The sequence below is a fragment of the Eurytemora carolleeae genome, unplaced genomic scaffold (assembly GCF_000591075.1).
Source record: "Eurytemora carolleeae unplaced genomic scaffold, Eaff_2.0 scaffold972, whole genome shotgun sequence".
Taxonomy (NCBI): domain Eukaryota; kingdom Metazoa; phylum Arthropoda; class Copepoda; order Calanoida; family Temoridae; genus Eurytemora; species Eurytemora carolleeae.
Window position 1 is genome coordinate 60,383 of NW_019397025.1, and position 18,522 is coordinate 78,904.

Sequence of the window (18,522 nt, forward strand, 5' to 3'; positions counted from 1 at the left end):
TCTGCTGCATAAATTTGTAAGTCGAACAGATACAATTATTGATTTTAAGATATAAAAACAATTCCGATGCACGCAATTCCGCGAATATTTAATTGCTTCCTTTTTCGTAATTATAGCGAAATGAAATTGTGCAAGCGGAAGCAACCATTGGGCGCAATTCTGCGCAACAGAATTTCGATTGGAAACCCTACAAACAAATTGTAAACATAGCAGACGAAAATCTTACGAACTCAAGCTTTCTCAGTAGGTATTTACTGAATTCACGAAATCAAAGAATTATTTAAAAAGACGATATCGAATTCGTCACTGCAGAATTCCCATGTTTATTGGGAGACCCTGTATGATATTGAACAATATCTTCGCACATTTTGTGTGTGAAATATTTAGCGCGTTGCTTGCTGCTCTAATTGCGTATTTTTTGGACGAAATTTTGTTCCGCGCCTATTCCGTATTTTTGTGCGGAAAAGATAAACGTGAAATTCCACATTAAAAGCAGAAAGTTGCGTATTTTTTTCTACGTGAGGAATGCGCAAAAATGCAGAATTTGCGGCGAAACAAAAAATTGCGGTTTTGCGGCGGAACAAAAAATTGCGACAGCCCGTTTAAACAATTATCCAACAGGGTGTCCTACGAAACATGACAGTGCAGGTCAACCAAATTTGTCACAAAATCGACCTAGTCTTGGCATTTCCAAAATGTGGTCAGCCTTTTTGATGCTCTCAATATTGCCGGAGAAACGAAGAATTTCGTTCAGATTTCGACAATTTTGGCTTTATTTAATAAAATTGAGATCTGAACATAATACTCAAAATCTCCGATAATATTGACAGCAAAAAAAACAGCAAAATACATAATACATATAAAAGAAGGTTTACGGCTGAACGTGAGATCAAAGACGACTTTTGATTTGAAAGTCGTCTTTGCAACTGTCATGTTTAGTAGGAAACCCTGTATTGTATATATATATATATATCATGATTCTTAAATTGATTTATTGCTCTATGAAGAAAACCGGGGAAAATTTCTTCACATAAAAAATGAAATAAAAATTTTAAAATTCTGTTGAGATCTAATTCTTAACTAAATAATGCAATTATCGCAACAATTTTAGAAATATATTTAGTTCTAGATGAAAAGTCAGGTTTCAAGTCGACTAATGACCTAAAAGAATGTTATTTTTGCCACTTTCAGGGCTTTTGTTTCCTATCATTAGCCCATTTCAGGACGGTTGGAATAGGATTGGAATTACAGGGTTTTAAAGGACACAAATTATCCACCTTTCAAGAACATTTTCAGAAGAATCATTTCAATAGAAATTTTTAGTAAAAAAGTCTTTTTAAAGAATGAATCTAAAAAGTCTGAATGCGTGTTTTCTTTTTTTTCGAAAGTAGATTTACAGAAAATATACAAATAACGACCAAGCCCAATATGCTAAAATCAAATAACTATTAAGCGTAAAAATAATTCTTTTTCAAACGAAAACACTTAACGCATACAAAAAGTAAATAAACACGTGCAAAATAGACTACAAAAACACGTCTCAGACAAAATCCTGCTTTCTACGCCAATGAGTCAGGAATGATTTTTATCAAATGCATTTTCCCTTTAACTAAGCATTTCTGCATTTGCGAATATTGGAAGCTTTTTTTAACACCGAGTTCCCCAAAAGTTTTATCTGATTAAGCAAAAATGAGATAACCATATTTTTGTGTTTAAAACTGTGACTACAAATTAAATTCTGCAGAAAATCGTAAAACCCAGAATTCATTCAAGATTCTTACAAAGTATACGTTACTTTACACTATACCTTTCACAAAAAATTATAACACAATAAAAACTTGGAAAGTCCCGCCAAAACGGAGTGGTAAAAAAATCCCCCCAAGTTCGTTAAAAGATGTTTTCAAGGCCATAATCAATGAAGGAGCGTGGGAGGGAGGGAGGGGGAGGAGAGGGGGGTTGACCACCCAGTATGACATATTTTCCGTTGGTTGTTAAGTGTTGAAGGTTGGATAAATGAATAGTTTTATTGGGCAAATTTATTCTTTTCTTTCGAGACCCTTAGAAGTCAAGGTTAGGTTAAACAGAACACCGGCAAATAGGCCGATTGACAGACAGACACACAAAAAGGACATACTAAAATCCATTGACAGACAGACAGGATCTAACAGAAAAGCACTGACAGACAGACAGTTTTGGCAGTCAGAAATATAAAAATGAGAAAATTTTAATTGTTCTTTCATTAATTATATTAAAAAAATAACTAAACAATAATACTAATAGAAATTTATTGTAAATGAAAAAATTAAAAACTATTGATCTCGTTTCAACCATAGCAAAGGGGAGGCAAACCATTTCCGGGGTCCGCTCTAAACATACATTTTTTAATAATCTTTTACAATAAATTTATAAGGTACGTTACAAATACAAACTGAAGCATGGTTTAAATGTGTACAATGTACAAGCGTAAATAGTGTAAATCATACACGATATATTTTGTCTGGGGGTGGGTGGAATGTTTTAATAATTTTTTACACTATAATTTATACTGAAATAATCTTATGTATAAATATGAATAGTCTGTGGTACGGTCTGTTTTGTTCCCAATAAATGTTATAATATTTGGAACCAAAAAAGTGTGGACTAGAAAGACGACATTAGAGGGGGTGACCGGCAATGTATGGTAGTTTAACTGAGAATAAAGTATTGTGGAGATTTTTTTAGGATTCCTTTAAGACGTAAAAAACGTTTTAATGATTTATAATTACTGAGTTTGTGCGCAAAGTCAACGTTCAAAACCATCCGTTTGGGCGGAACTACGTTTTGAGAGTCGATTTAAAAAAAATTATCAATAACGACGACAAAAAATGTAAATAAAATTCTACAGTAAACTAATTAGATGTTTATGAACTATTTCTCAACTGAAATTTTCTCAAAAAATGAATATTAGAATCAATTATTTGTTTTTCATCATTATATTGAGTTTCTTAGGATTTATGAATCTGTTCGCAGTTTTCTTCAAATTCTTCAAATGTCGTCTTTACAATAAACCTTCCTGAGCTGGGAACTTCAGGATGGATAACCTTTAATCCCAATTACCTAATCCGAATATCCACTGTGGAAACTTTTCATTTTAGTCCTTCATCCACTCTTTTTCTCTCTCTTCGGATATCCGTAAATTGTTTTCTCCAATGACAGTGCAGGAATATAGGAAAATAAATTCTATTCTTCTAGAGAAATCCACAATTTCTAACAAATAATGTATATGTTGTCGCCATTTTGTAAATTAATTGGTGAAGAAAAATATTTTTTAATACGTTTGAGATTCTTCTTTAACCAATTTTAAATAATTTATTAATAAATAAATGGGTGAGAAATTAAGTGATGGCCCTTCCAGTCAAGAAAACGAACAACTCTGGCGTTCCTAGAATCAAATTTGTTGATCTAAATATTTAATCTTGAGACAAACATAATCTCGAGATTATGTTAGCCTCGAGATTAGCAAAATCAGAGGATTAAGCATTAATCCTGATATCCACCATTCTAAAGTTCCCAGCTCCGATCTCTACAGAAAATGTTTGTTAACAATAAGAAATTAAAGAAACCATTAACCAAAAAAGATTACTTATTTTCGATGATAACACTTAATTTTAATTTTCTCAACCTGTTCCTAAACAACAAACTAGTTTAATGTCGAATTTTCACTACATTTTTCGTCGTCGTTATTGAATTTTCTAAATTGAATTAGTTAATTTTTTAAATCCGATTCTCAAAATCATCCCTCAAAAATACAAACTGTATGAGGATTTTAAAGATTGAATTTGCGCTCTTCCTGAACAAATATGCAATTTAAAAACTTATCATAGGTCTCAAATGATTCCAAAAAATTTCTCCACAATACTACATTCTCAGTTCAACTACCATACATTGCTTATCACTCCAGGCCCGTAACCAGGAATTTTCCCGGGGGGGGGGGGGGGGTAAAGAAGCGCGCCGCATGCAAAATTTTTTGTTTTGTTATGTTTTTAAAAGCAATGCTTGGTTTGTTTTGCGGTGGTATATGGTTTTCTTTATTACATTGTCAATGTACGCTATGAAGACTAACCTTTTTAACAAGTGTATTTAAGCTTTTAAGGTTTATATTTTAGTGTCTGAAAAACACACACAGCCACTTTTAATGAGTAAGATTATAATTTGGTTTGGGAAGGGAATCAACTCTTGCTTGGGCTATATTATTGGTAACTAGATTTTAGAAAATTATGAGAAACAATTTCTTTTATGTCATAGCACCCCCCCCCCTGGTTACGGGCCTGTATCACTCCCTTTAAAGCAATGCTAAAGGGTATTTTATATTGATACAATATCAATAGTTTTACTAGGAACTTATTAAATAACAAGTGAAATAGGACTGTTTACACTAAAAAATTGCTTTGTCTCATGTTCATTGGAATATTTAAAATTATTACTTAGGTCTAAAGTCGTCTTTCCGTCCCACAGCTTTCCGTTTCTTACTGTATTTCCGAAGGTTGGAGAGAAAATTTTGTTCTTACTTTAATACCGTGGAAGGATAGTTTAAAGTCTCCTTGTCTTGAATTCACATAGCTCCAGTAATCCATACTTAGGGATCCTGGATCCATCTTATCTAATTAGAGAACTTTTAATATATGCTTAGGGATCCTGGATCCATCTTTTCTAGTTACAGAACTATTAATCCAAACTTAGGGATCCTGGATCAATCTTATCTAATTAGAGAACTATTAATCCATACTTAGGGATCCTGGATCATCTTATATCTAATTAGAGAACTATCAATATATACTTAGGGATCCTGGATCCATCTTACCTAATTAGAGAACTATTAATATATACTTAGGGATCCTGGATCCATCTTATCTAATTAGAGAACTATTAATATATACTTAGGGATCCTGGATCTTTAAATAAGAATTAATAATCAATAATTAAGAATTTTGAAAATGATTGATGTTACCTGTAATCATAATTCCACTGAGATGGTCCATTTCATGTTGTATTATCCTGGCTGTCCAGTCCTTAGCTACTAGCTCCACATCATCACCTTCATGTTCATGTTCATGTTCATGTTCATGTTCATGTTCATGTTCATGTTCATGTTCATGTTCATGTTCATGTTCATGTTCATGTTCATGTTCATGTCTATCGTATGTATATTTACAAATAACACCTTTGTAATTGGGGTGAAATAAATAATGTGAAATAGACATTTAAAAATCTTGTTTACCGTTTTCATTTAATCCAGATACTTTTACAGTTTTTGCCCTGGGAACCATACAGCTGTAACCATGTAAACTGCAACATCCCTCTCGCAATGATATCTAAAATATTCAAATTGCATTCTCAATCTTGAATCAAAATATAACATATTTAGGTATGGCAAGTCACAGTGCAGGTTTCTAAGTCCATTAACCAAAAACTTGTTTGTGTACTGCAGTGTAAGCTTATTATTGTCTATTCGTCAGTACACTGTACAGGAAATTTTCATCTTTAAAAGACCACTGAAACCATCGACATCGCTCCCAACATTTTAGTGACAACTCACATTACTTCTGGGAGGTTTATGGATGGTTTACGTTGAAATTTTTACCCGAAAAAAAATGTCAATTTTTGGAAACTAGAGTTTTACTATTACGAAGAAAAAATGGCCGCTTGAAAAGCAATATTTAACANCCGGGAAATAGCCCTTTAACTGTAGAGTAGAAAACCTGGATTATCCTGGAATATGGAAAACTTTGAATTGAGCTTCAGGTTCGCCGATCCTTCAGGTTACAGTTATTGCTCAACCTGCTACTGATGAAGAGTTAAAAAAGATTTTGGAAGAGATTTCTGTTTCCCTGCAGCCTGCAGAAATCAGAAATTGTTTCAGCAACATGAGAGATCGCACCAGACTGTAAATCTCTAAATGAAGCCGGTTTCGAGTTACAGCTAAACCAACTTAGAAAAGTTCATATAAATGGCAATTTTGCTCAAAATGTAAATTTCCCAATCTAGTTTAACTAATAATATATTTATTGAAAGATTATCAGGTCGATTTAGATGAAATATAAGCAAATCAAAAATATCAGTTGTAGAGAAACATACTGTAGCCCCAAGAAAATCTCAAAATATACTAAAATAAATGTACATTCGGTAAACTTTAAGTTTGTTAAAGTTCTAGATCCTATTTTCCAAAATATTTTGAAAAGTTTTATTTTCCTTGTTAACTGAAGAATGAATATTTGTAAAGGAATTCCAATTTGAGGAGCGGAGATCCCTACGCCGTCGTATCTTCCTCAAGCAAATAATACAAATATATTCAACAGAAATCAGACTTTCATTATTCAATTCAGATCTGAATAATAAATTAATAGAAGGGATTTATAATCGTTCGTTTTTAGCCTATATTTTCTTTCCGCGTCTAAATTTGACTTTGTGTAATAAAAGCAAAGGTTTTTAAATTTATTCATCTTAAACATTTTCTTCCACTATGCAAAATTTGACCCTGACAAAATATATGTGAAAAAAAATAACTAAAAAAATACTGGTATAAACAATGAATTTACTAGTCACTCTATATTGGACTAGCTTGAGGACCCAGCGTTGCCCAGGGGAGTCAAAGTTAGTAAAACCTACTAAACTTAAATCTCAAAACCGTGGGTCTCCCGAGTTCCCCAATCAAAATTTAAGCAAATCGGTCTGGGGGTTCCTGAGTTATGATCGGACAAACAAACAAAACCGAGATTACAATTTTATGTATAGGATACCTAGTGAATACTTCATGTTAGCAATTGTTTGTTGAACCAGGGGTTCTCCTATCTCCTGTTTCTTTATCACACCACACTTAACCTTCAAAACAGGATCTCCTGTTATCGTCAAAATAAAAATTCTAGATCAGGGCGCTTCGCACCAACTTTGTAAAGGTCCTTTTCGACTCATTCGGTTCAATCATGAAAGGGACTGTTCAACTAGAGGTAATTTCATGTCCATGGCCGTAACTGGCATTCACTGGTGGTGGTGGTGGGTGGGGGGCACACCGAGAGGCTTCAGAAAAAAAAATACCGAATACTTGATGTCCAACGAGGAATTATAAAAATTCGAATAAAAATATTCGAATATATTTCTGTGACCTCCAGGAGAAAATAGCAACGTGTTAAAATAGAAAAAAAGTTTGAATACAAAGTTATCAACAGCAAAAGCAACATCCTACTTAATTCTCTTGAATCTTTAAAATCCTTAATGTTCAAAAATCTCAGTAACATTTATCAACCTTTTCCTTCAAAATAAAATTAAGACGAGTTTCCTATTTGAACAAAGTGTTTATATGGGGGTCCGGTAATCTTCTTCGTTTCCCCTACTCCCAAACCAGAGAACAGTCCCTTTGGTTTATTTTTCAAACCTCTTCTTGAAATCAGAAAAACATTTTTAAATTTATTTTCAAACATTTTTTCTGAAAATTAAACTTTTGTACACCAAGAACTTTTAACAAGTTATTTTGTAATATTTTACACCCAAATACCAGTGCAAAGGATCCATTTAATGTTGATGCGGATCCTGGATCCGCACCAATAAAAATGGATCCGATTCCAGGTTATTTCTTTAAAATTTACTTAATATTTTTAACATAGCAGAATTTTCATTTTTTTGTCTTATTTTTTCGCTTACTTTTATGCAAAACTTTAAAAAGCATTCAGAAATCAGGAAATTTTTATTATCTCTCTTTATTCAAATATTCAAATTAGGGGTTTGCAAGTAATTTTTTTTGTTTGCATTTTTTGGTTTTGCCCTTGATCGGACGCGTGGATCCGCATATTTTTTCGGATCCGAATCAAGGAATCCAAAATCTTGCGGATCCGACGGATTCAGATCCGGATCCTAAGCACTGTCACATACGTTACAATTGTTTTTTAAATCACATTAATTCATGTATTTAGAGTTTGGACGGGTAAAATAATAAATCTGTTTTCATTTTACAATTGTAAATCATAGTGACAGATTCAGGGGTTTATATTTCTGAGAAATAACCCCCCTCCTCCTTACAATCTGGAATTTTCAATTTCCCCCCAAAGCTTTAGAAGGCATTGGGATCCGTAGAAAAATGATCAAAGTCCTGAAAATAAATCATTTTACAATTCATGTCTTTAAATACATAGTCGTACAATGAGCAATTAAATCTGCTAATAATAATAAAATATTCAGTCAGAAATATTGGACCTGCTGTCGTCTTTAATCAATAAAAAAATAAAACCCTCATTAGAAAATAGTCCCGAAATAAAGCATGCACAACTAAAGTAAGAGGGGGTCTTTCAGAAAGATAAGCATCATATTTTTTCCCGTTTACGGCCTTAATTTTATGGTCATTGGCTCTAAAGCGGTTTACTGATATATAATTTGTTTATTTATGAGATTTAGCGTACACTGTAAATTGCACTGTACACTGTAAATTATGCATATATTTACAGAAATGCGGTTGGCGATTTGAAATTGCACATTTTACATAATTTAGTATTTTTCAATTAAAGGATTAACTTGAAATGATATTTTTTCCAGGATTTATCTTTATGATCTTCTTACAATACAGGATTCAGTATATTTTCATTTTTAAACGATCCTCCAATCACTGCTTAAGATCCTCAAATTAATGATTTTCTGTCAAAAATTCGTCATAAATAATTTCCTGTTTATGATCCTCCATTAATGGATTCATAGTTAGCATGCCTCCATTAATGGATTCACTGTAAATCCTCCATTAGATGATTCACTGTTTATCAATCCTTCATTAAAGGATTCACTGTGTATAAATCCTTCAATAGAAGAATTCCTGTTATAGATCCTTTATTAAAGAATTTACTTTTAACACTCCTACGCTAAAGGATCCTCTTCATCCTCATCCTCTAGATCCTCTTCCATCTCTTCAACATCATCTTCTTCAGCTTCCAGAGGATCATCAACATCTCCCTCCTCCATCTCATCCTCTACTCCTTCCTGGCGTATAACCTGATCAACTACAGCATCTATCTCCCTGGCCTCCATCTCCTCCTTGATATTTATACTCTCCTCCTTCACACCATCAACATCCTCAACTTCGTCGGACTCGTCGGACTTCACGGTGATTGGAACCGTCTTGAACATACTCTTCTTAGAGTATACTTTCTGTAATACAAACAAATTTATTAGTAATTAGCTGAATTTCCCAGGTTACTTATAATCAGTCCCGCCATTTATCCGCGCTTAAAAATTTCAAATTGTTTTAGCCAATGACACCTTTGGGGTACCATTGGTTCTCTAAAAAAGTACCATCCAATTTTTTTTCATTCTTTTTGCCGCTTAAGGGAACATCTCTTTTGAAAAAAATGATATATTTTTGTACCTGTTGGAATTCTGGACAGTTCTGTGCCATGTGCTCGAATAGGTCGGCATCTACTGGAGTCTCAAACCACTGGTAGACACAAATCTTCAAATAATGGTGGATTTAGCATTGAAGTATAGTGGGGGTATAATATGATATCTTTCTCATACCAGCAAAAAGTTATGTAATAAAAAATAAGAAGTAACTTTCAGAAAATAAATTTAAAAATTCCAACTCATTTTTAAGGAAATATAAAAAATTTAATCAGAGATCATTAAGAAGGTCAATTTCTCAATTATATCTAGAACATTTTGTATCAAAACATTTTTATCATAATCAAGTTCAATTCAATTGAGAAAAACTTGTTTAAAATTTCTTTGCTACTATTGTTACTTAAGATATTAGCTAACTCGTAGGCCCAGAAATAGGTTGAATTGAATAATTCTGTTCCTTATTTGATACAATCAGTCTCTTCCAAGTATCATCAGACTGATCAAACGTCCACTTTCCACCCTAAATTATAACAATTACAGTTCAGATTATCATCTGTTGTAAAATGTGTAGTGTGTACCAATTTACCAAATAAACTGAATAAGAATATAATTAAGGTCAATAATCATTCCTTAAATATTATTGTTTTTATAATAGAATAATTTTTAAAATAAACTTAAACATCCATGATGAACTTTTTCTAAAAAGGATACAGAGCAAATTTTAACTAAAGAAAAATGGCTTGACCTACCTCGACTCTTTGGAAAACTTTGTTTAAAGAGAGATTATGTCTGATGGAGTTCTGCCATGTCAAACCAATAACAGACTGCCTAAATATATTTGTCTTTGAAGTCATACCGATAATAGACTTCATAATCATACCGAACAAGGACTTCTAAATCATGCGGATTTTAAATTCCCTGATAATACCGAAAACGGAGTTCCTAATAACACCGATATAGGAGTTCCTAATCATACCGATATTGGAGTTCGTAATAACACCAATATAGGAGGCCCTGATCATACCGAAATTGGAATTCCTAATAACACCGATATTTCACTTCCTTTTCACACCGAAATAGGAGTTCTTGATCATACCGATATTGGAATTCCTAATAACATCAATATTGGAGTTCCTAATAACACCAATATTGCAGTTCCTAATATCACCAATATCAAAAAAAGGTTTTATGCTAAGCTAATTTAACAATACTAGAAATTCAAGGCGCTTCGCGCCCTTCTTTCTAGCCTTAGAGGGCGCGAAGCGCCCATCTTCTAAATTAGTTGTGAACATGTTCTCTTTGTGTACATCGTAAAACAAAACAAAAATAATTCGCCGATTTTCACAAAAAATTTCGAGGATTTTCAAAATTTTCAAAAATTTAATGACGATCGAATTTTGATGGAGACAAATATTAAAAATTTAAATCATTCATAAACCTTCCCTGGGGTCCCTAGATGTCCCACAAAAAATTTGGGCCCGATCGGTTCAGCCGTTTTGACGTTTATTGGATACAAACAGACAGACAGACAGACAAGCCAAATTTATATATAGATTTTATAGATTTAGAGAAATGCTGTTAACAAACCTGTAGTAGGGAAACCAGAGCTTAACGTGGTCGTAAATACCAGATAAACCCATCTCCTTCGTCGGGGAGAAGAATATACTGAATATCATTCATTTATTATTTCATTTGGTTATTCATATATCTGTTCATTTATTATTCATTCGTTCATTTGTCCTTCCTTTCATTCATCCTTTAATCTTATTATTCATTCTTTAATTCATTTATTCAAACATCCTTTTATTCATTCTTCTCTTCATTTGTTTTTTCATTCATAATTCATTCATTCAGTCTAGTTTTTAAGAAGGTTTAAATAATAAAACAAATGATGATAAATATGATGTGTTCCTGATCATGCAGAGTTCTTTGTAACTGAAGGGGGGTTTAGGGAACTCATCAGAACCAACACTAGCTGTTCCTAAACATTATATATATATAAATATATCTACATTATAAACACTAGCTGTTTTTAAACATTCCCCAACTATTTCCATCCTAGAACCCACAAAACTATCTACTTTGCAACCATAACTTCTGTTATTACAATCTATTAAGCTCTCTAGAGGATGTTCTTAAGATTGTATAAGGTTCAATATTTGAGTAATGTATAAGGTGGTTTTTTATCCGTTATACAATATCAATGTCAGGTGGAAAACAAAAACAATAAATTAGAATATTTCACCGATTTCTCCCTCAAAGAATCAAACATATTTTCTATATGTTAGTGAAGGTTACCTTTATCCCCCTTAATAGGATGATTGTTGAACTAGAGTTTCTACCCCCATACCTTTTCTCGGAATGTTGTATAACGTAATCGGTTAATGTCAAGGAGTATGAAATATAATGGAGATACAAACGACGCGGGCCCGCCCTACCATATGATTTTACATGATTTGCATTTTTCAAATGGAGTACCCCACTCCGTTTTAAAAGAGTTTTAAAGGTCGTCTTTTATTTTTTTTATACGTGGTCTTATACTAAACCAAATAAAAAGAAACCAATTCTTTTTATTTTAAAAAATATACTTGTATTACTGATATCTTTGCATCCCAATAAAAAGTATTTGTTTGCCTTATTCAGCCTAATTTGTAAACTGTTTAATGTATACAATAACCTATTCTGAGTACATGTAAGCGGTATTGGTACATCAGACAAATATTTCTTATTCAAATGTAGTACTGTCTGCAAAGCATGTATAATCATATGGTAGGGCGGGCCACGTCGCTTTTATCTCCCTTATATTTCATACTCCTTAGTTGATGTAAAACAAACAAACTGGAAGAAAATCAGGGGGGACTAAGTTTGGAAACTTGAATCAGCTGTTAAGTGAGAATGAAGGTGGTAAGTGCAAATTGCACAAATCTAATTAAAATTGCAACATTCAGTCACTGAACAAAACAATGAAGTCATCAATTCATTTTAAAACAAAAACAAAAAATAAATTAAAATTCAATTACTTATCCAGCTTTACTTGGTTTACAATATTTCTTAAAAAAGCTTGTATTATAAAATTTAAAAAATTACAAAATACAATTTATTCTTGTTTAATAATGATGGGCAAAGATACCAAATAAAAAGCATTTGAAAATTTTTGTAATAAACAAAAAATAATAGGTGAAACTTATTGGTCCCAGATAAACATGTTTTATTTGTTTATGATGAATTCGATTAAAAAAGACAATAATTTTAGTATGTTTTGTTCTGATATATAAAAACAGAGATAGTTTTGATGGATGTAGTCATGTTTATAACTTAACAATTAATATCACTTCTGGTTTATTACCACATTTTAAACTAATTGTTGTACTTTCCTTATCTTCAAATATTCATGTGGCTAAGCTTAAGATTGTAATGTCAATATTTAGAAATAAAACTGAACACTCTATATCTTGAAGCCGGTGAGAGAGGAAAAATGAATATTGTTAAAGATAAAGTTATTTATTCTCCCCTCCCACCTAGGCCTTCACCTCCTTATCAACCTTATATAGAGAGGCTGCTGGCTGAGGTAAGCCAAGAAATAGAAGAAACTGGGGATAGGGATTGGATTGTTGATACCGAGACAGGGCAGTCTCATACAATCTCTAAGATAGAACCAGTGAGTAGGAGAGTAGCAGGGGCTCTTCACAATCTCGGGTTTGGACCAGGAGATGTTCTTCAGACAGGATATTCCTCATGCTTGGACTTTTACTGGCCAGCATTTGGAGCTTGGTTGTGTGGAGGAGCAGTGAGTCTAGCTGACCCAAACTTATCATCAACTGCAATCAAGCAACAGATTAAGGACACAAAAGCCAAAATTATTGTATGTAGTAAGCAATACCTTGACAAATATTGTGCAATCAAACAAGAACTTAGAGAAGAAGATGTTCATTTTAACCTCTCTGTGCTGGATGAAGAAGATGGAAATCTGCCAGCTGATGTCAAAAGCTTTCAATCCTTTCTGAACTTTGATGGAGATATCTCCCACAATGAGAAGCTAGAATATATTCCAGACAGCGTAACTATGGTTCTCTGGAGCAGTGGATCTACAGGAAACCCAAAGGGTATTCTTCATTCACATCGTACATTACAAACAATTAGTCTAGCAAAACCTTCCAGTCCAAAGAGCATTCTAGTGTCAGCTATTATGTTCCATATTGGAGGCTTCACTTTAAACCTTTCTATTGCACTATTTGGAGGCACTACTAGCTACTTTATTAAAGAAAAGTGTTTCTCAGGAGAGAACTGGTTCAAAATTGCAGAGAAATTTCAACCAGAGCATGTGTACATAGGGGTCAGTCAGTTTATACAGGTTAGCAAGGCTAAGAATGTAGACAGAAACTTGTCAGGGGTAAAGATGATAACACCTCTTGGTGGCGCTGTGTCTCCTGAGTGCTGTGAAAAAGTTCTAAGCATGGTGGGGGACCAGGCTAAGATTATAGAAATGTACGGGTCAACTGAGATAGTATTTCTTGCATTTAAGCTAAACAAACACCCAAAGTTTGGATTTCTGGGTACCCTAGGTTCTGGGGCAGAGATGTACATCCAAGATATAAAAACTGGAGAGAAACTGGGTCCCAGAAAGGAAGGAAAAATGATGGTAAGGACAAGGTCCATGATGATGAACTATTTGAACCGTGAAGAAGAAAATCGTGAATTTTTCAATTCTGATGGATTTGGGTATGTTGGAGATGTTGGCTACTATGATGAAGAGGGCAACATATTCTTCTGCTATAGAATGAGAGAAGTTCTAAAGGTTGACAACTACTGGTTTGGACCTGAAGAGATAGAGAACTTGATGGAGGCCTTGGATGACATCAATGAAGCTTGCGTCTGGGGAGAGTATGACATGAATACTGGGAATGACCAGGTAACTTATTAAAATTCAAAGAAGGACAGAATTTCCTAGTAATAAGTGATGATTTTTACCTTGACTTGGGATTATACAAGGGTTGACAGCCAAAAAAGGATGAAAAATTTTGTTTGTAAGAAGATCAGAATAAATATCATTACCAGAATTTGGGTCAATTTTACCAAGGACCACCCTCTTTATATTTCTTAATAACCTTGCTATATTTTATTATTCTAGGTCAGATTAGGTTAAGAAATATTGTAAGGTTGCCAATAAATATGAGAAATAGGAGTTGTCCAAATTATTATACTAAATTTTTGATTTTAGGTCAGCCTTGGTATCGTTCTTCAGGCAAACAAAGAAGAATGGACAGAGACTAGAATTAATGAATATATTACTTCAAATCTTCCAATTACCAGGAGAATCACTGGAAAAATTTACTTATTGGATAGAATTCCTCACAATCCTCAAGGGAAGAAACTCAGAAGAGAAATGAAAAATTATGTACAAAAGATAGAAAATTGATTAACCCAAACTTTTAATATACAGTCATAATATTTATTTATTCAGTGTACACACACTTTTACAACATACTAATAGATCCTTATTTGTAATCCTTATACTACGAAAATGAACAAAAAAAATATTTTTGTCTGATCTAACCTGAATGTGCACCATTGGCTGCAAACTGCATACTAAGTCTTGCTCCTAGATTTGGAGCTGTAGCGACTTTGGGAGACCCAGTCAGAGATACTAAAATAAACAACATTATTGTTAAAGATTAATTCCAACCCTTTTAGTAGCCCAATATTTAGTTAAAAAGTATGTAGTGTTCATCTGAGAAGAAAAGGTCTTCATTGCATAGTACACACACAACACCATATCCCTGGTCAACATGTTGAAAGGTGAATTCGGACTCAGATATTATTATTGGCAGTTTTTAAACTTATTAAAATAAAAATCCCTAAAATATCCTTGTGTAAATTGCGCAAGAAAAAAATTGTCCAATTTTAAGTTGTTTTGACATTGAGAGGTGTAACCTTGTCTGATTATTTTACATATAACTTAAATCTGTAGTGTTGAATGTTGATCACTACTTGATTGATTACTGAACTATTGTACTAATAATCAGTTAAATCAAACCTGTGACATCAGTAGCAGGCGCAGGTTGTGAAGAGCTGATCGGTCGCTGTAACAATGTCACACTTGATGCTCCAGTTGAAAGTCCGAGTACTAAACAAATGTCATTGATAAATAGATAACAAATCAATTAAACCAAAATTAGATTTTAAAAAGGACTATGTTACCCACCAAACCTTCATTGAAGGTTGTAACAAAGTTAAAATAAAACATCTGAAAATCAAAAATTTAAATCAACATTTGTTTCTTCCAATTACAATCAAATTTCTTTAAAACCAAAAATTCTGTGAAAATTTGCATGCAAATTGAGAAGAGATTTTATAAATAATTTAATACCTTGGTTGGGTATACTTGTCATGGCTGAGTTAAGACTGATAACACTTGAAGGTTGAATAATGATTGGAAGACTTGTTGATGAGTTCTCCACGGGGCGTAATATGATGGGTAATCCTATTCAATAGATAAATAATCATAACCTCCTTATATTACTTTAGGGATTGTCTAGAGGTCAGAATTTTTGTGTGAGTATTGCTAATCTTGAACGCTTGATCTCAATATCCAATGAGAGCATTTTCAAATTTAAGGATCAATGCATTATTTCTTTATTAAAGTTATCCCTGCTAGGTATATCCACCAGCGGATATCGAAGAGAAATTAAATTAATCTGTATATCTGCATCATAACATGAAGATCATTGCTTGATTTAAAACACATATTTGAGTTTGGAATTTAAGCGGAACATTAAATCTTATCTGCATAAGATCCATTCAATTTTTAAACATAAGGTAAGATAAAAAAACTCTTTAAAAACCCAGACCGTCAACTGAAAAAGCACACTGGATAGTGTGGACACCTGGTCCACCTGGTCCAGGGATGATGGAGAATGAAAGGTTTGAAATTATCAATATGTAATTATTTATCTAAATTTCCTTTTTTGAGTTGCTGTTTCAGATTATCCGGTAGTTCTTTGGCTGCATCACTCATCTCATCAATCACTGAAAAAAGTTTTTTTAAATAATTGCCATTTTGTTATCAAAGTGAACAGGATTGGAAAATATATTGTTATCAAGGTGAACAGGATTGGAAAATATTTTATTCAGGTTCTTATTGCTGAATTGGAGAAAATGATTGAATTTATTTGACCCACAGCATCGAAAATAATTTTTTCAAAAATTAAACCTTAAGAAAATTTAGTTTTCTATTCATTTTTCTTCAAAAGGAATTAATATTTTTACCTAAATTCCCAGAGTCGTTTTCTTCTTCTTTCTTATCATTCTAAGAAAAAACAATAGATTTACCATAACAATATTTAATTGCAGTTACAGGGTGTCCCATGAAACATGATAGTTGGTAAATAGTTTAGAATGTCTTCTTCTATAATTTGTTACGTTGTTTAATACCAAAGACAATATTAAAAATATTATATAGGAGTCATATTATAGTAAAATTATCTTCAAAGTAAAAAATATTTGAGCAAAAGATTTTTTAAACGAAATCAACAGCCTTTAATATCTAATACACTGTATGGAAGACGACATTCAAAACTATTTACCAACTGCCATGTTTTGGTAGGACACGTTTAGTTAAGTAGTATGACATTTTGAGGTTGCCTCGTTCCAGGAAAGTAGAGAAACTTCTGATATTTTCCCCAGTATTAGACGAGGTTCTAAGCTATGGTTTAAAAAAGTACTTTTGTTGAGTTGTAATTTATTCCTATAACTCAGCAAGAATTCTTTAATTAATTTATTATTAAGGTACCATTTTGATGATTAGAAATAATAAATATCTAAAAAGTTTTAAAAAAACCTGTCCAGTAGAATTCTTCTGTATAAAATATGTATCATTTGAAGGTTTGGGAGCAATAGCAATAAACCTGAAAAAAAAAATTTAGAAAATATGAAAGGGAGTGCTCGCATAAATTAAAGGGGGTTTAGGCTTACGTCGAAAAATATTCGATGATAATTGCTACTAATCTTACTTCTATCTGTACTTCCATGATATTTTTATTTGTTTTATATACAATGCACTTAAAACGACGTTAAATCCTTCCGAGCATAGAGAGCCGAAACACCTGCCGGCCTACTAATCGGCGTTTTATGCTTTGTACATAAACCAAATAAAAAATATTTTAAGTATCAAATATATACGAATGCGTTGAAAAAAATCGATGATTATAGGTTGTAATATCTGAATGATTTGTTTAGAACTTAATTGATTTTTTTACGATTCGAGTTAAATATTGCAACTTTCCGAATTTGTACAGACGCTACGTTCTTCGCTTTAAGTCGTTTAAGACGCAACAGATAGAAGTAAGATTAGTAGCAATCATCATCGAATTTTTTTCGACGTTAGCCTATACCCCTTTTCATTTTTCGCGAACACTCCCTTTAATGTTATATAAAAAACACTAACACACAATAAGCCCTCATTATCTTGTTCACTTGTTTACATATTTATGATTTTCTCATTAAAAAATCTTTTAAATTTTTTTTTAGTCCAGTAGATTAATCTGTAATAATCCAAAGCAATTTTAGGTTTATGTACAATTGTACAATGTACATAAAAACTTATTTTTTCAAATTATCGAAATTATTATTAATATAGTATATACAATTAAAGTAAAAAGTAAAGAAGTGAAAAAAGTGCAGGGCAGTTCATTTTTATAATAAAGTACAGTACAGTGCAATACAACAGAGTACAATGCAATCCAATGTATTTTCTTACAGTTTATTACATACGGTACAGTACATAAGTACAGAGTACAGGAAACTGAAGTGAAAATCATGAACCACATTACCTCGAGGAAATATTGAGATCTTTCTTTTCTATTTCAACCGAACCATTACTATACGTTCTAAATAAATCAATTTTCTTTGGTTTTTTTTGTATAAACAATTTGCAAAATTTTAACATCAGAATAAATAATCTGAAGTTAATGTTACAAATTCAAAAAATGATGTTATCACAATGATAAAATCTAATTTATTCCTTGCTGCTCCTTTTGGGGGAATCTTTATTCTGAAGTTGCCTGTTAACAACAAATTCTTAAGATTTTTCAACCAAAAATGTAAAACACATTATTGGGTTAGAACAGAATATTTCATATGAAACGAAACCTCGAATATGTGAATCTAAAAATG

The 18,522-nt window shown here is 32.5% G+C and overlaps 3 protein-coding genes across 3 annotated transcripts; 1 reads left to right on the forward strand and 2 right to left on the reverse strand.

The window, feature by feature from the left end:
- Nucleotides 1–2,268: 2,268 nt before the first annotated feature.
- LOC111711222 (peptide deformylase, mitochondrial-like) lies at nucleotides 2,269–8,928 on the reverse strand. Its single transcript, XM_023485513.1, has 5 exons — nucleotides 8,861–8,928; nucleotides 5,258–5,351; nucleotides 4,988–5,074; nucleotides 4,548–4,639; nucleotides 2,269–2,366 (listed from the first exon to the last, which is right to left on the reverse strand). Exons 2-5 carry the CDS (start codon nucleotides 5,304–5,306, stop codon nucleotides 2,310–2,312), a joined length of 285 nt encoding a protein of 94 aa, XP_023341281.1. The 5' UTR covers nucleotides 5,307–5,351; nucleotides 8,861–8,928; the 3' UTR covers nucleotides 2,269–2,309.
- LOC111711221 (forkhead box protein P1-like) lies at nucleotides 8,445–18,407 on the reverse strand. The gene is made up of 14 exons (XM_023485512.1): nucleotides 18,371–18,407; nucleotides 18,180–18,236; nucleotides 17,189–17,255; nucleotides 16,618–16,657; nucleotides 16,312–16,377; nucleotides 15,719–15,832; nucleotides 15,386–15,475; nucleotides 14,906–14,995; nucleotides 11,263–11,332; nucleotides 10,939–11,016; nucleotides 10,101–10,179; nucleotides 9,809–9,871; nucleotides 9,380–9,448; nucleotides 8,445–9,162 (listed from the first exon to the last, which is right to left on the reverse strand). The coding sequence occupies exons 5-14, from the start codon at nucleotides 16,364–16,366 to the stop codon at nucleotides 8,872–8,874; spliced, it is 999 nt and encodes a 332-aa protein (XP_023341280.1). The 5' UTR covers nucleotides 16,367–16,377; nucleotides 16,618–16,657; nucleotides 17,189–17,255; nucleotides 18,180–18,236; nucleotides 18,371–18,407; the 3' UTR covers nucleotides 8,445–8,871.
- On the forward strand, nucleotides 12,770–14,807 carry LOC111711220 (4-coumarate--CoA ligase 1). Its single transcript, XM_023485511.1, has 2 exons — nucleotides 12,770–14,260; nucleotides 14,570–14,807. The coding sequence occupies exons 1-2, from the start codon at nucleotides 12,827–12,829 to the stop codon at nucleotides 14,765–14,767; spliced, it is 1,632 nt and encodes a 543-aa protein (XP_023341279.1). The 5' UTR covers nucleotides 12,770–12,826; the 3' UTR covers nucleotides 14,768–14,807.
- Nucleotides 18,408–18,522: the final 115 nt, after the last annotated feature.

What these genes read in the sequence shown, in the direction of transcription:
- LOC111711222 (XM_023485513.1), bottom strand. Translation starts at nt 5,306, where the DNA reads ATGGTTCCCAGGGCAAAAACTGTAAAAGTATCTGGATTAAATGAAAAC. An exon ending in ATCTGGATTAAATGAAAACG is followed by an intron (nt 5,075 to 5,257) that starts GTAAACAAGATT and finishes ATGAACATGAAG; the next exon opens with GTGATGATGTGGAGCTAGTA. An exon ending in CAGTGGAATTATGATTACAG is followed by an intron (nt 4,640 to 4,987) that starts GTAACATCAATC and finishes TTCTCTAATTAG; the next exon opens with ATAAGATGGATCCAGGATCC.
- LOC111711220 (XM_023485511.1), top strand. Translation starts at nt 12,827, where the DNA reads ATGAATATTGTTAAAGATAAAGTTATTTATTCTCCCCTCCCACCTAGG. An exon ending in TGAATACTGGGAATGACCAG is followed by an intron (nt 14,261 to 14,569) that starts GTAACTTATTAA and finishes TTTTGATTTTAG; the next exon opens with GTCAGCCTTGGTATCGTTCT.
- LOC111711221 (XM_023485512.1), bottom strand. Translation starts at nt 16,366, where the DNA reads ATGAGTGATGCAGCCAAAGAACTACCGGATAATCTGAAACAGCAACTC. An exon ending in AAAGAACTCTGCATGATCAG is followed by an intron (nt 11,017 to 11,262) that starts GAACACATCATA and finishes AATGATATTCAG; the next exon opens with TATATTCTTCTCCCCGACGA. An exon ending in AAGTTTTCCAAAGAGTCGAG is followed by an intron (nt 9,872 to 10,100) that starts GTAGGTCAAGCC and finishes GTTATAATTTAG; the next exon opens with GGTGGAAAGTGGACGTTTGA.